At 41.9% G+C, this 24838-nt stretch overlaps 2 protein-coding genes across 4 annotated transcripts in view; one reads left to right on the forward strand and one right to left on the reverse strand.

Annotated features, from left to right (window-relative positions):
* The window catches only part of PCED1B (PC-esterase domain containing 1B), a 150626-nt gene extending 136471 nt beyond the window's left edge, over positions 1-14155 (reverse strand). For all 3 annotated transcript variants that reach the window (XM_060306424.1, XM_060306426.1, XM_060306425.1), the window contains exon 1: positions 13999-14155. The gene's annotated coding sequence lies outside the window, so the exon portion shown is untranslated. The remainder of the gene's footprint in view (positions 1-13998) is intronic.
* Positions 13802-17203, forward strand: AMIGO2 (adhesion molecule with Ig like domain 2). Its single transcript, XM_030835306.3, has 2 exons — positions 13802-14257; positions 14633-17203. Exon 2 carries the CDS (start codon positions 14696-14698, stop codon positions 16259-16261), a length of 1566 nt encoding a protein of 521 aa, XP_030691166.1. The 5' UTR covers positions 13802-14257; positions 14633-14695; the 3' UTR covers positions 16262-17203.
* The last annotated feature ends 7635 nt before the right edge of the window (positions 17204-24838 follow it).

The raw sequence follows: 24838 nt of genomic DNA on the forward strand, positions 1-24838 counted from the left end.
TTTCTCATAAACATTATTTAAAAATTCTTAACAGAATGCTAGGAAATCAAATCCAGTGATATAGTAAACTGAGGACAGTTTAGTCTAGGTGGGCAAGCAGGTTTAACATTCAAATATCATAAACTCAGTTAACCACATCCATAAAAAGGAGTAAAATCACATGATCATATCAAATGCAGAAAAAGTATTTGATAAATTCAACATTTACTTGTGATGAAAACGTTTAGTCAAGTAAGAATAGAACTGCCTTAATGTGATAAAGAATACTTACAAATTACCCACAGCAAACATCATTTTCACTGAAAATGAAACTTTCACTGAAACCTTCTCCCTAATATTGGGACTGGGTCAAGAATGGCCACACTGTAACTGGAAGTCTAACCAGGGCAAAAGGCAAGAGGAAGAAATATAAGTCATGGAGATTGAAAAGGAAGAAATAAAACTGTCATTTCCAGATAGTATGATCATGCATATAGAAAATTTCTAAAAAATCTACAGACAAATTCTTAGAATTAATAAGAGAATTAAGAAGGACACTGGATATAAAGTCAATATACAAAAATTAGTTGCTATAGACTGAATGTTTGTGTTCCGTCCAAAATTCGTATTTTGAAATCCTAACCCCAAAAGTGAGGGTATTAGGAGATGGGGCCTTTGGGCTCTGCCCTCATGAATGGGATTAGCGCTCTTACAACAGAGTCTCCAGAGGGATCCCTAACCCCTTCCACAATGTGACAGCACAGGGAAAAGCCACTGTATATGTATGAAGAAGATGGCCCTCACCAGACACCAGATCTGCTGGCACCTTGATTTTGGACTTTGCAGCTTCCAGAATTATGAGATATAAATTTATGTTGTCTATAAGCCACCGAGTTTATGGTATTTATTATAGCAGTCTGAGCTGATTATGACATGAGTCACAGTTGTATATACTGGCAATAAACAAATAGAAAATAAAACATTTATAATAGCATCCCCAAACTCAAACACTTAGAAATATATCTCATTATAGATGTACAGGACCTCTAAACTAAAAATTACAAAATATTATTGAGAAAAAATAAAGGAGAGCCAAATAAATGGACTTGTCATGGATTGGGTGACTCAATATTGTAAAGATATAAGTTCTCTCCAAATTATTATCTACTTCTATGAACTCTCAACCAAAATCCAAACCGTGGGATATTTCTCCCAGAAATGTACAAATCAATTCTAAAATTCATATGGAAATGCAAAAGGCCCAAAATAGCCAAGGTATTCTTGAAGAAGAACAAATGTGAAGGACATATACTATATCAGGAACTATTAATATAAAGCTAAACTGTGTGATACTAGTATATGACCAGATAACTGTCCAATGGAACAGACCCACACATATATGATCACATGATTTATGACAAAATGACCATGCAATGCAGTAAAGGAAAAAGGTGGTCTTTTCAAAAAATTGTACTGGGTCAATTGGATATCCATAGGGGGAAGAAATGTCTATTGGCTTCTACATCACTTTACACACAAGAATCAATTCCAGATGTGTCAGTCCGTTCGGGCTGCTATAACAAAAATACCATAAACTTTGGCGTCTGGTGAGGGCCTGCTTCCTCATTCATGGATGGTGTCTTGCTGCTATGACCTCACACTGCAAAGAGGATAGGGATCTCTCTGGAGCCTAAGCATATCCCAATGCCCCACCTCTTAATACCATTACCTTGGGGGTTAAGATTTCAACATACGAGTTTGGGGTTCAGACCATAGCAAGAAAGACTGGAGAAATAAATTGAAAGATAAAACAATAAAGCTTTTAGAGGGAAGCATCTTCATGACCTTGGACTAGGCAATGCTTTTTAAAATAAGAAATAAAAAAGAAGGAAAATAAAAGAAAAAAATTGTGATAAACTTGACCATATTAAAACTTAGAACTTATGTTCACCCAAAGTGAGTAAAACAGCAACCTACAGGGTGGGAAAAAATGTTAAACATATATATTTACACACACTTAGGTAAGATATACGATAAAAAACACAGATCCAGAATTCTTAGAAAGCTCTTACAAACCAATAAGAAAAAGATGGACAGTTCAACAGCAAAATGGGCAAAAGACTTATAAAAGAGGATATGTAAATGGCCAATAAACATATGAAAAATTGCCCCCGAGTTTATTAGTCATCAGGGAAATGCAAATTCAAGGCACAATGAAATATTAAGACTACCCACCCAAATGGTTAAGATGAAAAAGATGGAGAATAGCAAGTGCTGATAAAGATGTGGATGAATAGGAATTCTCATAAATCGCTTGTGGGAGAATACTTTGGTACAACCACTTTGGAAAACTCGCAGTTACTGCTAAAGTTGCCTATGTGCATAACCTGTGATCCAGTGAATACATCTCCAGGTTATACCCAATAGAATTTTGTGCAGATGTTTATCCAAAGACATGTATTAGAATGTTCATGGCAACAGTACTCATAATAGGCAAACATTGGAAACTACCCATAGATCCATCCAAAATAAAATGGTTAAATAGTGATATAGTCACACAGTGGGATACCACATAGCTGTGAGAATAATCTACTACTACATGCAAAAATATGGATGAAACTCTCAAGCATAGAGTTGAGCAACAGAAGCCAGACAAGAAGAGTATATATTTCATGTATACAATGTATCAGAACAGGCAGAACTAACCCAGCAGTCATGAGAGTGGTTATCGTTGGGCATTTAGAGACTGGAAGGGAACATGGGACCTAGTGGGTGCTGGTAAATGTTCTGTTCCTTGATTTGGGGGACTTTGCCCTTGTTTGTTAATCCTCTTCTGTACGTGCTACATGATTCTTATCTCATGACTGTCTTTGCCGGAACTTTTTTTTTTCTTTCAAAATGGTTGGGCAGAACTCAATTTCTGCTTAGGTAATTATTCAGTTTACTTTCAATATGCATATTTACCATTATATTTTCTTGAGGTTCTGCAAAATGCCTGCTTATCAGGATTATTTCTGGAGACTGACTTTTTTTCTCCATGTAGCTCCGCAGCTTTCTGAGAACTCTTTCTGATGTGTTCTGTTTTGTCCATCTGCCTCTCTTCCGATCACCATTCTGCCTTATTTATTGTTGTTCTGCCTTTGCTACTCTGTTACTGTACTGATGAAGAAAGAGGGAGAGATTATCTTTAATAGGAAGAGTAATTTTCTGATTGGGGCAGAGACATGATGTCATTGTATTTCTTGTGTAATTTAAGATTTCACTGATTAACTGCTTGGCATATTCTGCCCAGGGATGACAGTGCTGTGTCCAGCCAACCTGAATATGTGGACTTGTTGGCAGACATACCTCTCCTGTGGCAATGGATTTGTCATGCTTGATACCACTAAACATTAAACTCATCAAACTAACTACTCTTCTCTTCTATTTCGCACTCAGTAAATTTGTTTGTGATTATAAACTTGGCTTCCCAAAGCTTCTTATAGGCAGAAACTATGATTAGGACCATATCAAGGTCTGATCCACTTGAGTTTTGCTTTAAATTCACAGGTAGGTATTCTTTTGGTTTATATTATAAATCTTTCTCCACCCAACAAATTAACTCTGGGACATCAAAAATATCAAGCTTGGACCTGCCAACCTGGGCTATGTTGATGCGTTCAAGGTTGTCCATCTGGAGAGCCCACCATCCAGCTTTCCCCCCCAGACACACCCTACAAACAAGCAAACAAACACATCTGATACTCATTGTGTCAATGTTATTCTGCTTATGAAAATAGAACTAAGGTGCCCAGTGCCTTCCCAGCAAAGGACATTTAGGAAAGAGGAGTTCAGATGTCCAACAGTTCTAATAAATATAATTGAGTAAATAAAAAATTCCACTTTGAGAGAAATGTGGACAGCTGCCACAATAGCATGTTTTTCCAGCATCCTGCTGTTTCTGTAAAGTAGGAAATGTCAGTGAGCAGACTCATCCTCCAGCAACTTGTTCAGATTTGCACCTGACCTCTTCTACATAACAGCTTCCAAGGAACGCTTCCTTAGTTTCCTACCATGCATTTTTATCACGATGCAAGAGGCAAGCAGCAGCATGTCAAAACTGCTCTCCAGACACAGTGATTATTATTTTTTTTATTTTGTTTTTCCCTGTAGTTCAAAACCCCTTTGGGTACCCTCCAGTGTGTATTGACATTGCCAGTCATCTCTGCTAACTAAAGGTCTTCACCCAGGATGTTCCCCCACAACCTGCCAGCTTCAATTCCCCTGGGGCTTTGGGCAGCCCAGGCATGCAGACTGGCGGCTCATTCCCATCTGCAGCAGCTGACAGTACCATGGAGAGTAAGGCAGGGCTGAGCGAACAACAGGTTCTCCAAACGAGGACCAAATGAAGACCTGTTGTGCTCTGGTACAGCCCAGCTCAGGGGAGCCATAAAATTAGTACAAACATCACTGTGGTGAGACACCTCTCCAGATCTGTTTATTCTGTACACAAACCTAGCTTCGGTTCCATTAGGTTCAACAAATATTTGTTAAACATCTGTGCTGTGTCAGATCACATCCAAGGCACAAGGACAATAAGGATGAACAACACATGAACAGGACGCACTGTAACACTCTTTTACAGTTTTATAGTTCCCAAAGCACTTTTCACATGTCTCATCTCCATCGGCCTCGTGAACTCAGATAGAGCCTTACATGGGTACTGCATTTCCATTTCACAACTGGGAGACTTCAGAGTCTGAAAGACCAGGTCAACTTCCCTGAGGTCACACAGTTAGTAAATGTAAGTTCTGGCACCAGAACCCAGAGATATGATTCTTTATTCAATGCTCAATTTTATCACATTGCCCTATTTTTTTTTACACATTGCCATTTGGCATACAATTAGAGGATGTTTCAGACCCTTTGCACATGTCAGGAGAGAGATGCTACTTTCCTTGCTTGTTATTCTCCATGGTGAAGGCCGTGGATAAAATGAGCCGGAAGGATTCATATTATTGTTGCTTAATTCTGAGAGTTCATTTTCATCTCTGACTATTCAAATAGTTTCTCCTGAATTATGTTTTTATTTGCATCCAATTCGCTCTGTTGAATCAGCTACTTGGTCAACCAAGAAATGGTTGACCTAAAATTAGAAAAAGTAAGACCTAAAATTCTGCTTGTATTGGAATTTTCAGGGCCCAAAGTACATATTTTCTCTTGCAAATATTTTAGCTCTTGGTAATATCCAATTTGAAATTGAATTATATACTGTCTTATATCCTGTAATTATTCTAATAACACTACAAATTCCTAGAGTAGAGCAACCATATCATGGGTCTGGGAGTGTGGCCAGAGCTAACAATATTTGCTGAATGGAATTTAAATTATAGCTGAACCTTCTACTCCCTAATGGGAAGCATTAGAGTTAATGGCTGAGCATCAGATCAGAGAGAGGCAGACTTGGTGACAGATATGCTTCTACCACTAATCTTGGGCAAGTTATATAAATCAACTAAGCCCCACTGCCCTCATTAGAAGATGGGGATGTTAATGGCCATCTCTTAGGACACTTGTGAGAATTAAATGAGAAGCCTGGTAGATGCTGAGAATGAATGTTGGGTCTTATTATCAAGCCCACTTCCTTGGATCTTTCCAGAGGTCCTTCTGCCTTTCCCCATTTGAATACAATGTTTCTTTCCACGAGCACAGACTGAAAGGTCAGAGCTCCAGAGCCAATTACTCACGGAGCATTCACCAGAGAGGGCCTTGGATTTGCTGAAAATAATTGAATTAGTATTTGCCACAGTGCTGGTTATATAATAGAGTGTTTATTATTTTCTCTCTCAATTTTATGTTACTCTATTTTGTGTAAATGTTGACTAGCAAATAATGATTGCTTCCAATCAGATAGTTCCATGAATAATCAAGTATCACCTTAACAAAGGTATGATAATTCCTGTTACAGGAAATCATTTTTTTTAAAGGACATAAAACTGGAGTCTGAACACTTCATCTAGTTCTCTAAACTGGGTTTGTTAAAAATTATCCATGGTTTTCAGAGAGAGAAAATTAGCCCCAGCTTTGAGAGATATAACAGCATTTAAGAATTCAAATAGACGATCCCTTCAGGCTAATAATAAGCAAAGTGAAAATTAGAGCACCTACCATTTATGACCAGTCATAAAAGGAACATAATGCTAGATGCATGGCTTTAAGACTGAATTTTATAAAGCAAATTTTCATCTGCTTATTTTATTCCTAAGGCTGAGAATTCAGAGTATTAAAAAAGAAAGAAAGAAAAGAAAGGTCTGCTTATTTCTCTTGTTACATAATTATGACAAAGAGAAAAACATCCTTCTGCAACATTCTCAGGCTCCTCACAACAATGGATTTGTTCTTTCAGCAAAAATAAATTGACCAGTAAGATTATAAATGGCATTCTCTGATTCTTTACAGTTTTTCTGTATCTTCCACTTCTCCTACAAGGAATGCATAGTACCTTTAGGATTAGGAAAAAACGTTTTTAGTTGCTACTTTTTCTTTGCTTCTCATCGAAAAACCAATGGTGGTATGGGGTAGGGGACCATGCTCCTTACAAAGGCGGGTCTAAAAATGTTTTGTGAGAGGGAAGGATTCACAACTGCTGGGAGTTGATCCCAACCAGGGATGTTGAGTTGCAAACCTGGGAATATGGACAGCTGGCCAAACAAGAAATATGTGAGTGACTATATGTGCCTCATTCCAGTAAGACTTGTGAGCTACAGTAGCACTTGTGTATTGCTAAAATTCTCAGGCTAAAGAATAGTGCCCGGAACATAGCAGATGCTCAGGAAATATTTGCCAAATAAATGACAGTTGTGCTGAGAGGGGACAGCAATTATTATCTCAAACCAGGGGAAATCAGAGTCACTTCCTGCCTGAGAAGCCAGAAGAGGGTTTGTTCTCTAAAACTAGAGTTGCTGAATATTAAGTAGTAATCACAGTAAAGAAGAAACATTGATGCACATGACTTAGTCACTGGTAACTTTAAACAATGATAAGTTGTCTCTGAGTTTTCTTATCACAAAAGCATTGCAGATAAATAGAAAATGCAGATAAGAGAAGAAAAATTTTAGAACCACTGTTATGATAGGTATATATTCTTTCAGGTTAGCTTTGATGCATACATATGATTAATATACATATGTATTTTCTTTTACAAAAATTGGAAGAGCAATTTTGGTAATTTTTTTGTTACGTCACCAGATATCTCTCTGCCACATTATTTTTAATGACAATATAGCACAATGACGGATGCGTGCACAGTCATTTATTCACCCACATCCCTGTTGCACATTAAGGATACACTTTTGTTTTTCCTCTGAGAAATGATGCTGCCTCTTCATGATCGAATACTTAATAAATTAAAGTGATGTCTCAACTATAGACAACTTGCCCTCAGTTGCTTTTCCTGAAGCAGCCATGAGACTGACATCACTGGGGAGAAAGGAGGAGTTTGTGTCTGCCCGGTGCAGCGATAACTGACCCAGAGGAAGGAACTAAACCCAGATCAGCTCTAACTGGTTAGTACCTGTGTTCTAATCGTCTGTCTTCCTGGGGCCTGGGCAACAGCAGACAGGTTGTGATCAGAAAATCAGATTCATTTTTTGAAGTTAAAAGGAATTTAAGAAACCATTAACTGTCATATCCTTAATTGATTCTTGGGTTTTATGGAGAGATGAAAGCAGTTTTGCCCGAGACTAGAACTTAGATGTCTTTAGCTCAGAAGACTGCTCGGTTTCTATAATCACATAGGGGCTTGATACTTTCATAATTGAAGACTCTGGACAAATGGGACTTCCGGCCTCAAGGCTGACAACGGCAGGGGCAGATGCCCCACGTCTAAGCTCAAGTGCAACTAACCCAACTATGCAAGACTTTCAAAGGGATGATCCCAACTTGTTCTACAAGCTTTAGCCAAAAAAACCCATCCAAACCTTGAAAACATTATGCTAAGTGAAAGAAGCTAGGCACAAAAGGCCACATCTTGTATGATTCCATTTATATGAAATGTTCAGAATAAGCAAATCCATAGGGACAGAAGGTAAATTAGTGGTTGCCAGGGGCTGGGAGGAGGGGAAATGGGAGTGACTGCTTAATGGGTCCAGGGCTTCTTTCGGGAAGTCATGAAATTATTCCGGAGTTAGATCGCTGTGATAGTTGCACGACATTAACCACTGAATAGTATACTTTCAAATGGTCAGAACAGTGAATTTTGTTTATGTGAATTTTATTCCAGCTAAATTAAAAAGAACAACAAGGATCCTATCCAGTCCATGTCCGTGAAGACAGGAGATAGAAAGAGCAGGTGGGTGAATGGTGATTCCTTGAAGAGTTGGCCCCCTGTGGGCCCTCCCTGGGGAGGGTATGTGGGTACTTCTTGCACGTTCCATCTCCACTCCCTGCCCAATTTCTAGCCTATGGAGCTTCCAAAGAATCCAGCCACAAGGTGACACACGCCAGCTGGAGTTAAGAGAGCACAGGGGCTGGAGCTCAAGTCTTTAAGAGAGCACAGGGGCTGGAGCTCAAGTTTCCATACAGCCAGAGACATAGTACTGGGTTCGCGATCTGGTTCTACCTTAAATCTTGGGCAATTTACAAAAACCAACTGGAACAGGTCAAAAGGCTGTTGCAGGAGTAGAGTGCACTTCCAGAGCTGGTGAGCAACGTTATGTTTCCTGCGGGCCTAGCCTGCAGTCACATTGCAAAAACCCTACCAAGAGTGCTGCCCCCAGAGTGGGCTCTCAGCAGAAAGCTTCTGCATGCAACAACCAGGCTCCCGCAGAGCCAGATACTCCTGTGAGCTGTCCCTGAAGAACACCCGATGTGTCCCAAGGTTAAAAAAAGAGGCAACTTACATGAAAAGATGCTCAACGTCACTAATTATTAGAGAAATGAAAATCAAAACTACAGGGAGGAACCACCTCACACTGTTCAGAATGGCCATCATCAAAAAGACTACAAATAATAAATGCTGAAGATGGTGTGGAGAAAAGGAAACCCTTCTACACTGTTGGTTGGAATGTAAATTGGCGCACCCACTATGGAAAATAGTATGAAGATTCCTTAAAAAACTAAAAATAGAGTTGCCATATGATCCAGCAATTCCACTCTTGGGCATATATCTGGAGAAAAATATAATTCAAAAAGATACATGCAGGCTTCCCTGGTGGCGCAGTGGTTAAGAATCCGCCTGCCAATGCAGAGTACACGGGTTCAAGCCCTGGTCCCAGAAGATCCCACATGCCGCAGAGCAACTAAGCCCATGTGCCACAACTACTGAGCCTGTGTTCTAGAGCCTGCATGCCACAACTACTGAGCCCGCGTGCCACAACTACTGAAGACTGCACGCCTAGAGTCCGTGCTCCACAACAAGAGAAGCTACCGCAATGAGAAGCCCACGCACCACAACGAAGAGTAGCCCCCGCTCACCGCAGGTAGAGAAAGCCCGCACGCAGCAACAAAGACCCAACACAACCAAAGATAAATAAATAAAATTATATATATAAAAAAGATACATGCACCCCAGTGTTCATAGGAGTACTATTTACAATAGCCAAGATATGGAAGCAACCCAAGTCCCCATCAACAGATGATTGGCTTAAGAAGATATGGCATATATATATATATATATATATATATACACAATGGAATATTACTCGGCCATAAAAAAGAGTGAAATAATGCTATTTGCAGCAACATGGATGGACCTAGATATTATCGTACTAAGTGAAGTAAGACAAAGAGAAAGACAAACACCATATGATATCACTTATACGTGGAATCTAAAATATGACACAGATGAACTTATCTATGAAACAGAAACAGACTCACAGACATAGAGAACAGATTTATGGTTGCTAAAGGGGAGGGAGGTGGGGAGGGATGGACTGGGAGTTTGGAGTTAGCAGATGCAAACTATGAATATTATGTATAGAATGGATACACAACAAGGTCCTACTGTATAGCACAGGGAACTATATTCAATATCCTGTGATAGACCATAATGGAAAAGAATGAAAAAGAATATATATATGTATAACTGAATCACTTTGCTGTACAGAAGAAATTAACACAACATTGTAAATCAACTATACTTGAATAAAACAAATTTTTTAAAAAAGAGGTAACTTTAGATTGGTGTCCCAACTACACCTGATTACAGGAGGCATGCTAGAATCAAATGAGACACAGAATGTGAAAGCCCCTCACAGCATATAAAGTGCTATTAAAGTGTTCATTATTAGTAAAAATGACTCCAAATCATCAAACTAGTGCTGTAACAATTTCTTGTCTCATATACCTAATTCTTACATCTTTGATTACAACCTGAGAAATTCTGGAAATCATAGGGCTAGAAAATGCCCTGGGATTTCATCTACTCAAATCCCTGACCCAGTCAGGAGTTACTTCCAATCCCAGCCAGACACTCAAAGGACCACACGTGCCTGAGCACACTAGATTCAGAATCACATCAAGTGTCAATTCACTTTCTCCTATCCGTTGGAGTCATTACTGAATGGTCAGAAAAACCAATAGATTATGCCATGTGGAAAAGACCAGAGAAATATCTATGTGTCCTATTTTAAACTCCTGAGAAGGCAACTCAACCATCTGTCTTGGCAACCCATTGCAGGCTGGAACTACCCTGTCAAAAACGTCTCTCTTCTGTTTAATCTAAATCCTTCAAGTGGAGCTTCAAGCTAATTTTGTCCCATTCCATTTTCAGATAATTTGGAACACAGTTGTTTACCATCTGCGTTATAGGATTATACAATGTCACAGGGTTTTGGTGAGCCGTAAACAAAATAATGCATGTAAAACACAGAGCTCAGATCTGAAACATAACAGCCCAATACATATTTATTTATTATTACCATCATTATATATATTAGGACTCTTTCAGTCACAAGTGATATCAACACAACTCAAAATAATTTAAGCAAAGGAGGAGGAGGGGGCGGGAGAAGAAAAAGAAAAAGGATGCAGGGTGGAGAATGTAATTAGAAAGGAAGTAAAATTGTGCAGTGGCTTTCAGGCACTGCGGGATCCAGGACTCAAATAATGTTCGCAGGGCTCGTCTTTTCCTCTCTTCTGTTTTTCAGAAAAGCTTTTTGAAGTATAAAGAGCAGGAGGGCTATGAGCAGATTCAGGTCACGTAAGCCTAGAATAGGTTCTCCATTCAGCAGTTGATTCATCAAAAATTCCTTCAATGGTTCTAGAAGCTAAGAAAAGAGCAGTGTCCAAGACATAACATTTCACCCTTGTGGAATATACCTTCGAGTGGGAAGAGTGGATCTGGTAGAAGAAGGGGAAGGGATGCCAGAAAGATATAAAGTTATCCTCTACAAAGTAAGGTCTCACCTTATACCATTATTACAGTCAACTCTTAGCTTTCTCTTCAGCAAGCCAAGTAAACCCATCCCTTTCAAAACTCTTTTCCCCTTGGCAAATGTGCAGAATCCCAAAAATCAGGTCTCTAAAGAGATAAATAAACTTGCCTGTGGATTTGAGTGCATGTAGTTTATTTAGGCTGTGTAATCTTTGCATAATATTTCTAAGATGTGCCTTCAGCCCTAATAACATAACATTACCATTGTTTCCATTTTTGAAAGTCACTTTTTTAAAATAATTAATTAATTAATTTTATTGTTGGCTGTGTTGGGTCCTCTATGCTGCGCGAGGGCTTTCTTTTAGTTGTGGCGAGCGCGGGCTACTCTCTGTTGCGGTGCGTGGGCTTCTCATTCCAGTGACTTCTCTTGTCGCGCAGCACAGGCTCTAGGCGCGCGGGCTTCAGTAGTTGTGGCGCACGGGCTTAGTTGCTCCAGGGCATGTGGGATCTCTCCAGACCAGGGCTCAAACCTGTGACCCCTGCATTGGCAGGCGGATTCTTTAACCATTGCACCACCAGGGAAGCCCCTGAAATCACTTTTCTTTTTAGACTCTTTTCCTTTTAAATACAGGTCTTTCTCCCACTTTCATGTTTTCCTTTGAATAGGATGTTAGTTACTTAGTAAAACACTGCAAACATCTGGTCATTTATGAGTCATTTAAAAGGTATGCCTCTGAGTAATTTTAATCTGTTTCTCTGTGTTAATCATTCTAACTGTAAAAATGGCCTGGAGACCAAGTTTCTTTGAGAACCCAAGGACGTGTGGCGTAAACTTCAGAAAATCTCAACCTCTTCTTCTCCCCTGGGAGCTCGCAGTAAGGAATGCGTTCCTGAAGCATTTCAGGCTGTGTAGTCTTATGATAAACTTCAACTTTTCATAAAACTGAAACTAATCTGAATGAAGCTGCTCTCACCTGAAAAATCTTAATTTACCAGGTGCTATTTCAGATTCATCCCACAAAAAGCCTAACTAAATTAACGATGCACACAATTCTATTTAAATTTGGCACTAGCCTAGCAGATCTGTGCTACCACATGAATCCATTCACGGACAATGTAGAGAACAACTCTCACTAAATTCACGGTACCGCAAGTGTGTGTGTGTGGGGGGGGGGCAGTTGATTGTCTACGTCATCGCTTCTATTCTTTAAGTAATATTACAAGTTATGTGCCCTGCCCCCAACTGTTGTTCTCAATTTGGTCCTCTTTTCAATGTCCCCCTCCCTTCTGCTTTGGTTAATATCTCTCGTCAGCGCAGTAATTTAGTTCTTGTTAATCCGGATATAACGGCTAAATGGGTCAGTTGGCTCAGTCAAATCCCATCGTTAAAACTGATCTCGGAATCAACCAAAAATGGAGTTTTAATCGAAAAGCTCATCAGCTCCACTCCCCTTCCCCCACCTCATTTTGCCTGATCTTGTCACCTGGCCTTGTCCACCCTGCTTGCAACTTTCCTAGCCTGCCTCTCGCGAAGGGATGAAGAACCTCCGCGCAAGACACCCCTTCTGTCTGGGATCAGCCCTTGTCCGGCGCGAACACATTTTGAAAAAAAAAAAAGTCTGGATCTGGGATTTTTTTTCTTTTTTCCTTTTTCTTTCAAGCTGAATACTGTTATCTTTGCTTTCCAGGCGGAAGGTCGGTTCCAACCCTTCTTTCCTGAGCTTCTCCTTCGCGAACGGGGGACCATCGCTGATGCTTCCTCCTGAGTTGGGAAAGGGACAGAACTTTCCCAGGGAGCTGCGGAGTGTCCCCGCTGCGCTTTCCCGGTTCCTTTCCCCTAGAAGAGATCCTGTTGCACCGGAGGGAACGTGCCCCATTTCTCTGCGCCCCCCCCCGCCCCCAAATGACGGCGGAGACGGAAGGCAGCTTCTGTGTTTGTTTTGTAAACCTTTAAAACCTACTGCACTTAGCGCTTTGCGAGCCCCTTGGCCTTCGCCCAAAGCAAGCCGTAAAGAGGTCGGGGAGCTCAGCGGACTGGGTGGGAGAGGGAGGCGACCTGCGCTGCCGCGACGAAGTGGGTCTTGAAGGGTGCGACCTCTCCCTCCGGGACTGGGCGTGTCCCTTATCCTCTCCCAACCCTATCACCCTGCTGACCCCGGCTGGGCTCGCGGACGCGACTGGCAGGAGTGCGCGACCGCGTCCTCACGCCGGGGGACGCCGCCCACGGCCTCAGGTGTCGACCCCCGCCCCGCCCCGCCCCGCCCGCGCGGCCGCTCTCCCGGGACCCGGGAGTGGGGGGAGGGTGGTGGAGTTGGCGGCGGGGCTGCCGGGTGGGGGCGAAGGGGGCGCCGGCCGCTGCCCCGATTGGCTGCGCAGCCGCCCCCTCCCCGCGCCGCGCGCCCCCGGCCCGCAGCCCGGGAGCTGGTTCCCGCTGGAGGGAGGACGTGCGAGGGCGGGACCGGTCTCCCAGCCCCGCACCCGACCCCGGGCGCGCGGGGATAAAACCCGGCCGGCGCCGCCCGGGAACCCGGGCTCTGCAGCCTCCGGTGCGCGGAGAGGCGGGGCCGGGTCCGACCCGCTCCCCGCGCCTCCGCCCCTTGGACCAGGCTCCGGGAGCAAGGCGCCCCGCGCGCGGGCACGCGACGGCCAGAGCGCCCAGGCGGTACCTTCAGCAGAGCAATGAAGAGAGCCGGGGAGAAGCAACCGCAGCCGGCCGAGACGTTTCCTGCGCCCGGGGTTGCTGCCGCCGCTGCGGCTGCCTGAAACTCCCCAAAGTTGCGAGCCAGCGAGAGGCTGCCGCCCGCCGGGAGCTAAAGGGAAAGGAACTCGTAAGATGCCGGAGTGACAGACAGACAGACGCACAGACCTGCAGAAGACACCACCGTCGGCGGCCTATCCCCGGAGCCCGTGAGGCTTCCCAGCTCCGTGAGTTGCTTTCTGGACGGGTGGCTTGCTAAGTATTTCCGTGTAATTGTTTATAAGATGCGTTTGTATATTTTTGTGACTCTTGGAGAGAGTTAAAAAAAACAACGCAGGATGCACCTTAAAAAACAATTGAGTTTCTGATATTGAGACGGTTGTGTTGATAGAATGAGACTGTAAATGTCTGTAAGCAGGAGTAACCCAGGAAAAATTGCATCCAACAATAAAAAGGACACGTAGGCTCCCCAGTGTGAAAAAAACCCAAAAGCTTTCATTTCAAAAGTTATTGGAAAGAAAGCCAGATATTACTCTTAAGGGCTAACTAGTGCTAGTTAACTTTGCTTTTTTACCCCTCTTTAAATATTGATTGTTTACCAGGTTCACTGGTGGGAGGCTGAGCTGGTGGAAAAGGCGCCTGGAAGAGCCCTAGAGGCGACCATAATGTCTTTACGTTTACACGCACTGCCCACCCTGCCTGGAGTTGTCAGACCGGGCTGCAGGGAACTGCTGTGTTTGTTGGTGATCACGGTGACTGCGAGCCGTGGGGCCTCCGGGGTGTGCCCCACCGCTTGCATCTGTGCCACTGACATCGTCAGCTGCACCAACAAAAACCTGTCCAAGGTGCCTGGGAACCTTTTCAGACTGATCAAGAGACTGGATCTGAGTTATAACAGAATCGGGCTCCTGGATTCTGAGTGGATTCCGGTGTCGTTTGTAAAGCTGAACACCCTCATTATTCGGCATAACAACATCACGAGCATTTCTACGGACAGTTTTTCCAGCACGCCAAATCTTAAGTGTCTCGACTTATCGTCCAACAAGCTGAAGACTGTGAAAAGTGCAGTGTTCCAGGAGTTGAAGGTTCTGGAAGTGCTCCTGCTTTACAACAATCACATTTCCTATCTCGACCCTTCAGCGTTTGGAGGGCTCTCCCAACTGCAGAAACTCTACTTAAGTGGAAACTTTCTCACGCAGTTTCCCATGGATTTGTACGTTGGAAGGTTCAAGCTGGCAGAACTGATGTTTCTAGATGTTTCTTATAACCGGATCCCCTCCCTGCCGATGCATCATATAAATTTAGTGCCAGGAAGGCAGCTGAGAGGCATCTACCTTCATGGAAACCCATTTGTCTGTGACTGTTCCCTTTACTCGTTGCTGACCTTTTGGTATCGTAGGCACTTCAGCTCAGTGATGGATTTTAAGAATGATTATACCTGTCGCTTGTGGTCTGACGCTAGGCACTTCCATCAGGTGCTTCTGCTCCAGGATAGCTTTATGAACTGCTCTGACAGTATCATCAATGGTTCCTTCCGTGCCCTTGGCTTTATTCATGAGGCGCAAGTGGGGGAAAGGCTGATTGTCCACTGTGATAGCAAGACTGGTAACGTGAATACCGATTTCATGTGGGTCGGTCCAGATAACAGAGTGCTGGAGCCCGATAAAGAGATAGAAAACTTTCACATATTTCCCAATGGAAGTCTGGTTATAGAAAGTCCTCGTTTTGAGGATGCTGGAGTGTATTCCTGTGTTGCAATGAATCGGCAACGTCTGTTAAATGAAACTGTGGATATCACAATAAACGTGAGCAATTTCACCGTAAACAGATCTCATGCTCACGAGGCATTTAACACGGCTTTTACCACTCTTGCAGCCTGTGTGGCCAGCATTGTTTTGGTACTTCTGTACCTCTATCTGACACCGTGTCCCTGCAAATGTAAACCCAAGAGACGAAAAAATATGCTAAACCAAAGCAATGCCCATGCATCTATTCTCACTTCTGGCCCTGAAAGCGATGCCCCCGCCGATGAACGGAAGGCAGGGGCTGGGAAAAGAGTGGTGTTTTTGGAACCCCTGAAGGATACTGCAACAGGGCAGAATGGGAAAGTCAGGCTCTTTCCCAGTGAAACGGTCATAGCTGAGGGCATCTTAAAGTCCACAAGGGTGAAATCTGACTCAGATTCAGTCAATTCAGTGTTTTCAGACACACCCTTTGTGGCGTCCACTTAATTTTGTGCCTGTATTTTTATGATGCAGTGATTGAATCTCTTCATATTCCGCTTTGTGTGTGGTCTGCAGAAATAAACAGAAGGACAGAAATGGGGTTGTTTTGTTTTTCTGAAATACAACCAAAGTGTCTCTTTCTCTGGTTAATAGGAAATGTGCTGAAGCACTTAGGTTCGAGCTAAAGCACTTGGGTTCGTGCCAGAGAAAGATGGGGTTGTTTTTCAGAGTTTAAGTTCTAGATAGTAGCTTAGTTTTTAGCACCACTGATAATTTCAAAGCTGGCCTGGAGGTGATATCACTGACACTGTCCTTTCACTCAGGATTCTTAAAAGAAAAAATAAGTTCCAAGTATTAGTATTCTTAAAAAAGGGGTTTTACTAACTTATTGGCACCAAAGTTGAGTTATGTTAAAGAAAAGTGTTGTGTTCATTTTTAAAAGATGTAGAAGGAAGAACCAAGCAGCAATTATTTATAAAGCGCAAAGTGAAGTTAGATTTGGGAATAATTCGGTTCATGTCATCATTGCAGACCAGAGTAAATAGACTATCCTGATCAAATTTACTGAGCAGTGCCGCATCCCATGTGGTGTTAGATAAATAGTACAGTAAAGGTACATTTGTTTGACTGTCTTCTTCCCATTCTGTACATTTCCTATCTTTGTGCAAAAGATCTTACTGAAAGTTTAAAGCCATCATTATCTGTTGCCATAAATATGTAGGTGTCAGTGCCAGAACGTCTGAGTAACTTCTTCAGCCTTTGGTCTAGGACTCTAGTATTTGTTCATATGCTTGTGTGAATGTATGTCTTAAATTATATGAACTGTTAAAGAGATACCACTGTATTGTGCTTTGGACATTTGAATTATTGTAAATATATGTGTTCTGCGACTTGATGTTCTGTTTTATTTGCCTATTTAAAAATATACATCTAAGATGTTTTATGTGATCTGATTTTGCTACTTTTGTGTTAAGCACCCTCTATAGCAAATACCGCTCCAAATTTCTTAGAGTTACAGTACAGAGTTTATTTTTTTTTAAAGAGGGAAAAAGGCTCTAAGGTGCCCTACCCAGTTTATACCTTCTATATCACATTTTACTCTGACACCATTATACATTTCACCCAGGTTTGGAAGATATTTAAGCTCTGATTTTGGAACATGTGAGAGCCCCGGAGACCTCCTCCTCATTCCTATCCCTGCTGTGATGTAATCGCGTACCCACTGTTTTTTGTTTTGTTTTTTTTTTTTCCTTCGGTACGCGGGCCTCTCTCTGCTGTGGCCTCTCCCCTTGCGGAGCACAGGCTCTGGACGCGCAGGCTCAGTGGCCATGGCCCACGGGCCCAGCCGCTCCGCGGCATGTGAGATCCTCCCGGACCGGGGTACGAACTCGCGTCCCCTGCATCGGCAGGCGGACTCTCAATCACTGTGGCACCAGGGAAGCCCCGAGTACCCACTCTTGACCTAGGTTTCCTCAGCTATGAAATGAAAATTTCAGACTAGGTGATGTCTAAGGTTTCTTCTACCCTGGAATTGATGACTTCCTGGTGGTCTTAGCTCCATTACAGACTTGGACTGGCTTTCTGAAAATGTACCATATGCTGATGGAGGACAGGAATGGGATTAGGACAGACTAGTGTAGCACTGCCCAGCTCCGAGGGACTATGATTTCGGATCATCAAGTCCAGCTCCTTTCCTTTCTCAGGGATAAAGGAAGCCCAGAGAGGGTTGTGGGTTGTCTGAGGCCACACAGTGAGTTAGTGACAGGGTTGCGAGGAGAGCTGAGTTTTGGGATTCTTCCTGGCGAAGATAAGAGGGTCAAAAAGTGGTTATTTTTAACTATGGGGACGGAGAAGGAGCCAAAGAACGAGACAAAAGAGAGGTCAGAAAATGGCAAAGGAGAGTGAATCAGGGATGTGTTGTCCCTGGGGCCAAGAGAAGAGAATTTTTAAAAGATGGAATTAGGCAACAGTAACAAATATTTGGAGAACTGGAGAACCAGAGGAGGAGGGAAGACTGACTTTGGCAATGTTTTGGGGGAACTGGGTACTTGGTGACAGCTTGATAAGTGCCAAGCCAGGCTCCCAGTGGCAGATGCTGGTCAGCTGGGGGTTAAGGAGTGGGTGATGTGTGCCGAGGGAATAGGATGTTAGCCACTGCTCAGTTGCATTGACAATTCTTTATTGCCGGTGTTATTTTTTTTATTATTATTTTTTGAGGTGGACCATTTTTAAAGTCTTTATTGAATTTGTTACAATATTGCTTCTGTTTTATATTTTGGTGTTTGGCCCCAAGGCATGTGGGATCTTAGCTCCCTGACCAAGGATCGAACCCGCACCCCTTGCATTGGAACGTGAAATCTTAACCACTGGACTGCCAGGGAAGTCCCTGCCTCTGCCTTTTAAACACAGACCTCACCGGTTAGATAAGATCCTTCAGCCCCAAAGATATTACAGGAAAACTTTTTTTTTTTAATTTAATTTAATTTTTTTTTTTTTTTTTTTTTTTTGCCATACTGTGCGGTTTGCGAGATCATAGTAGTTCCCTGACCAGGGATCAAACCCGTGCCCCATGCATTGGGAGCCTGGGGTCTTCACCACTGCACCACCAGGGAAGTCCCTATAGGAAAACATTTTATTCCAGTTCCTGCCATTTAAGTAATGAGGAAGAAGTCTGTGATCTGTGTAACCTTTGAAATCATCACTCCTTTCATCATTCATATTTGGAGAATCTCAGACTCAGAGATGCTGTGATTTGTTCAAGATCACAGGGGAGTCTGGACACAAGGGAAAACTCTTTCGAACCACTGACACTCTCCAGCAAGGGGAGGGGCTGCCTCCAGGGGCCGTGATGACCCCAATGCTGAGTGTGAAAAAGCCTGGCTGGCAGGGAGTTTGCAGAGGATCTCTGAATTCAACCTTTTCTCTAGGGTCCTTCAGCCCTCAAACCCTTGCTCCTAGGAAACGCATGCTGCCTTTGGCAAGGGGACATGGACAGTGCTAGAGTGGGGAGTTTGGAAAGCCTGATCTTGGCTGGTCCTAATCCAGATGCTTGGTTAAAGGATGGGCTGAGCTGAGATAAAAACTAACATACTGGGCTTCCCTGGTGGCGCAGTGGTTGAGAGTCCGCCTGCCGATGCAGGGGACACAGGTGCGTGCCCCGGTCCAGGAAGATCCCACATGCCGCGGAGCGGCTAGGCCTGTGAGCCATGGCTGCTGAGCCTGCGCGTCTGGAGCCTGTGCTCCGCAACGGGAGAGGCCACAACAGAGAGGCCTACGTACTGCAAAAAAAAAAAGAAAGAAAAAAAAAAACTAACATATTTACAACCAAAACAAAACATATATATATATATATATATATATATATATAAAGCGGAATCACTTTGCTGTACGTGTGAAACTAACACAACATTGTAAATCAGCTATATTTCAATAAAAATAATAAAAAAGAAAACAAACAAAAATCCTGAATGCTGCAAAGCAAAGCTTTGTTTTGGACAGGAATAGGAAGGCGCGGTGATGTAAAGCATAGAACTGACTGTTATGATGTGGAATTTTAAGTTCTTACATGTACCTGTTTTTTTTTTTTTTTGGTAGTAGCCTGATCACATGTATTTTAAATATAGGAACAGAACTAATTTGTACTTTATAAATTTGTTCCACTCAAAACTTTTTTATAATTTTCCTTCTAAGTAATAATCTGGATTTAGGTAACTGGGTTATTCTTTTAAGGTACTTAGTATTTTTTATTACACAGTTGTGAGAGAGGTGGATACTCATTGGAAAAATCAAGCAAAGATCATTGATGTGAAATTTTCCTGGGCTTACAATATTTTTTCACTATAATTAGAAGATATTAGGTTCACGACAACAGACTGTCTAGTTAATCATGAGTTACATTTTTAAAATACACTTTTAAGACTTATAATCTGAACTAATGGCCTAAAACATTAATTTATAGTTAACTTCTTCATGAATCCTCACCGTTTGGCCTAGAGAGATTTAAATATTAAAAAAAAATTTTGATTAATTTTTAGCACTGATTGCTTGAATTATTTGCCCAGAAAACATGTTTTTTCATTTTTCTAAATAAACATTTTTCTGAAATGTTAATCAGAAGGGACATAGGTGAAACTTATGGGGGTGGAAGCATAAGAGGGACAAGAAGACGCACAGTCCAGATTCTAAAAAGACGTCTATTTGTATCAACCTGCTAAGCACTGTTAAAAGAGGATATAGCCTAAACACCCTGCAATATTGCTGGCTTTTCTTGGCCGTGACTGCTGCTTGGTGATTGTCACCTTTTAGTGTCATCTGGTTTACCAAGTGGTCTAACAATAGGTCTAAACCCAGGCTTCTCCATGGGATCACAGGGGAAAGTTAGATAAACAAGCGTTTCTAGCAGGTACCCTCTATACATTGCCCAACCAGAGGTTCTGGTTCAGGCCACCTGAGGTAAGGCCTGAATATCATATATTTTTTTGAAATTTCCAAATAATTATGCTTCTGCTTATTTTGTTGAAACACAGCCAAAAAAAATGGGGCTGTAGCAAATTTTGCGTTTGGGGCTCTGTCAAAATACATTATTATTACTTGCTAATGGATTTATTAATAAAAAGAATTTTAGCGCTCACTTAAAAAAAATTCTGATATGTTGGGAAAACGAAAGAGTGATCCTCTGATACTAAATAAACTCTAGAGTAAATTGTTGGCTATAATTTGTGATTTCTATTTTTCTAAATTATGAAATACAGAATAACTACTTTGAGATGACTAGATCTCTGATTCTTTCATTTATTAAAACTATTTTTGGCTTGAAAGCGGCAACAGCAGATCTGATTCCTAACAATGAGCTTTGGGGCTTTCAAATTTGATTAGATCATAGTAAAGTGAAGGCATATTCCAAAGATACGAGTGCAGATTTCAGCTACAGAGAACAAACTTCTTTGTTTTTTCAATATATTAGAATGATATTTTTAAAAGAGAGCAGTGAAATTCTTTTCACGGTTTTCTCATCCCTCTTTGCCCAAGAGCCAGCCCCCAATTCATATTTTTTATTTTTTATAATATGAAAATTAGTGTGGAAAGATGATGGTAGTTCACCCTTGCAAGTATTATTTGTTAGTAACATATAAAATGTAGAACCAAAAACTCTTATAATAACCTCTTGACTAATTGAGAGGACTGCTTACAGGACCATTGTTATTTGTGAATAGATTCCAGAAGGGGAATCCTTTTACAGTGAGGATCAGCGTAAACAGAGTATGGAAACACAGATCCTTTTATAAATTGTAAGAGGTGATATATATATATAGATATATAGATATAGATAGATATAGATATATAGATATATTTATATATATATAGATATCTATATATCTGTATACAGATAGAGATATGTATGTGTGTGTATATATCATATATACATACATATATACATATATATGGAATTTATACTGGCTTTAATTTATTAAGTGTGAGAATTGGGGTTTATTATTCCTCATTACAGAAGCCCTGAAATGGGAAATATTAACCCCCCCCCCCCACTGTTTCAGATAGGAAAAAGAGGCTTAAAAGGGATAAATAATGTTCCCAGGTGACTCAGCTAATAAGTCGTTTTTATCATGAGAATCATTTAAAAAATATCTCTGCACAGAACCCTTAGGGATGTTCTACCAACAGAATAACTATGTAAAGCACAGGCAATAAGTAAACTCATAAATGTAATTAGTGCTCACAGCATATCTGGGAGAAGAGGAATGAAGGGTTGGGGGATCATAAGTCATTCAAACATAATAAAGATGGAAATTATTATTATTTTTTCCCTTAAAACACAATGAGTCACAAGTAGCAAAGTTAGAAATCTACCTAAGAAGATTTGGTTTAATAGACGAAGCCTCCTTCGTCTGCGGGCTCTCTTCAGTCTGGCTGCCCTTCACACATGAAACTGCTTAATATGCAAAGCGAATATCTGCTTCATCATCATAAGCGACATATTCAAGATTTTTAAATGAATAAGTGATTGAGTTCAATTTTTTTAAATTAAAAATGACCCCAATTTACAGGAAAAAATAATCCTATTGGAGGGGGCATCTGATAATTTGCTTTAAATGTCTAGAAGAATGGAGGGGGCAATTCAGAGCCAGTGGGGGATTTTTTCAGCTAATTTTTAAATTAGATTTCTCAAAATAATAAAAAAAATTATTGCATAAGGTAGCATCATCAGCTTACCTGATTAAACTTCTCTATTAGGTAATATATCAGCAAAGTATCAAACATCATACTCAGAGTATGTGTATATATTAAGTGTCTACAGGACGGAGGGAACGAAAAGTGCCCACGAACTGAGACTGAAAAATGAGGCAGGCGGCTGCGTATAATCAATGGATCAGTCAATTATAGGGTAACTTACAGGGTGGGATTGGGATCCGGCAGGTAACCATCCAGAAGCATTTGCAGCCATACTCCGTACCACTGAGGGGCCATTGAGGCAATTTTGTAGTTAACCTAGGGTAAGGGGGTAGGTGCTTGGAAACGGGACAGGCATTCCTAAGTCAAGATTCATGAATGGGTCACTAGTCTCCTGGGCGCCAGGAATACGTCAGCGAAGGTTTCCATCATTGTTTGGGGCCTAACAGAGCATAGAGGCCACCTGGTCCTAATGATTATTTAAACAATATCTTTTAACTACAAAGCCCTTGACGACAGAGAAGTGATTTACTGCACAGTACAGTCCTGGGGAGGGTCAGAGGAAGGACAGGAGAAATTGTAAGGGCCCAAGATGGTGTCAGTTACACTAACATCTATGCACTAGGATCTTGGCGTCGTGGAGTTGAGTATCATAAGATCAAAGGCCAAACCCTTGGTGATGAGTGGCCAGTGGTAGCCAGGAGAAGATTATTAAGCATTTCTACATAGTGTGGAGGCCGTAAATGATGTATAATAACTGTTCTCTCCCCTTAAAGGAGATTACAGTACAACTGAGAGATCAAACAAAAAACCTGAAACAATTCACGAGTAAGAGTTGATTTGTCTACTAGTGACTAAACTGGCAAATAAGAGATGAGAAGAGGCAGATAATTAGCAGAGACCTTGCTTTACCCTGTCGGGCTAATGTGACACAGGCTTGAACACTGAATAGCCAGCCCATAGATGCTCTGAATGTTACATTAGCTGGGATCCTTACCTCAGAAAGACAATATTGTAAGGAGGTGGTGCAAACTTAGTTCATAGTGCTCTAAAATGAATGTCAGGGACTCTATTTAAAATTTGACTGCTCATTTATTATCATTTGTGATCAAATCTAGAGGAGAAAGAGACCTTAATATTTCACACTGGTCCTTTATCTACACTCACAGCCCCAAACTTCACGTCCATCACAGTTAGAATGAAGACTTCTGAATGTCCTAGCCATGTCCCGAGGAATGAGAATAATAACAATGACAGCAGGGAACTCTTCTCAATACTCTGTAATGACCTCCACGGGAAAAGAATCTAAAAGAGCGTAGATGTTTGTATATGTATAACTGACTCACTTTCCTGTACAGCAGAAACTAACACAACATTTTAAATCAACTATACTCCAATAAAATTATAAAAACAGAAAAAAATAATAACATTTTTATATGTAAGCTCCATGATAAGGGCTTTACATATTTTGTCCCATACCTATGAGGAAGGTATTTTTACGTCCATTTGGATCCGGTTTTGTCTGGATCCATCCAGAACCCAGCCTCTTAATGTCTGTACTGTAATAGACTAAACTGTAATACTTTCCAGCTCCATAAGAGGGCTTTGCTCATCATGTCCCCTTTGCCCTCTGCTTATCTGGCTTCAGGAGACCTTTCCTCCAGCGGTCTGGCTCTTCTTTCAAGACTCCGTACCCTGTCCCGCAGTGATTCCCCCTCCCCTCGGCAGCTCGCTGCTCTGGCCCTTAAGCGATGCTGGCTTTTATCGTTCTGTCTCTATTCACATTCCTCATCTTCCTGACCGGGTCCTCAGCTACTTGAGGAGATGTCTTCTATCCCTTTATCCAGCACCTAGCCCATAGTAGGTGTTTGCATGTCAACTTTTCAATTATATTCATTCAACACACAGTATTGAATACCTAATACGTGCCTGTCCCTGAGCTCGACCCAGAGATCAACAACAATCCAGCTGCTCCCAGTGTTTGAAGAGAGGCAGAAACACAGCTTTAATGAGGCAAGTGCGCTGCTAGAGAAGGGCCCAAAGACAGGGAGGTCAGGGGAGTTTTCCTGAAGAAAGGTTGCCTGAGCGGAGGCTCCAAGGAGGCCTCTGTGTTTGGAGAGGTCTGGTTTGTTGTCCACAGCTGGACATGCAGACAGGATGGAAGGCAGGATTGTGAACGTACTCTGGGGCACTGGGGATTCAACCAGAGCGGCTGTAGGACACACGGCATTGGTGCGCTCGGAACTGCCTTGCAGTGGGCCCCCTTCGGTAGTTTGATCACTTGGTCCTCTGGATGCGGCCCAGCGTGAACCCTTCTCATTCCGCATTCCATCCTCGCTGAAAATGTAGCTGCCGTGTGGTCCTATTTCGTAGCTCTTCAAGGAGGATGCATAGTAA

Source organism: Globicephala melas, chromosome 10, assembly GCF_963455315.2.
Source record: "Globicephala melas chromosome 10, mGloMel1.2, whole genome shotgun sequence".
In the NCBI taxonomy this organism is placed as follows: Eukaryota; Metazoa; Chordata; class Mammalia; order Artiodactyla; family Delphinidae; genus Globicephala; species Globicephala melas.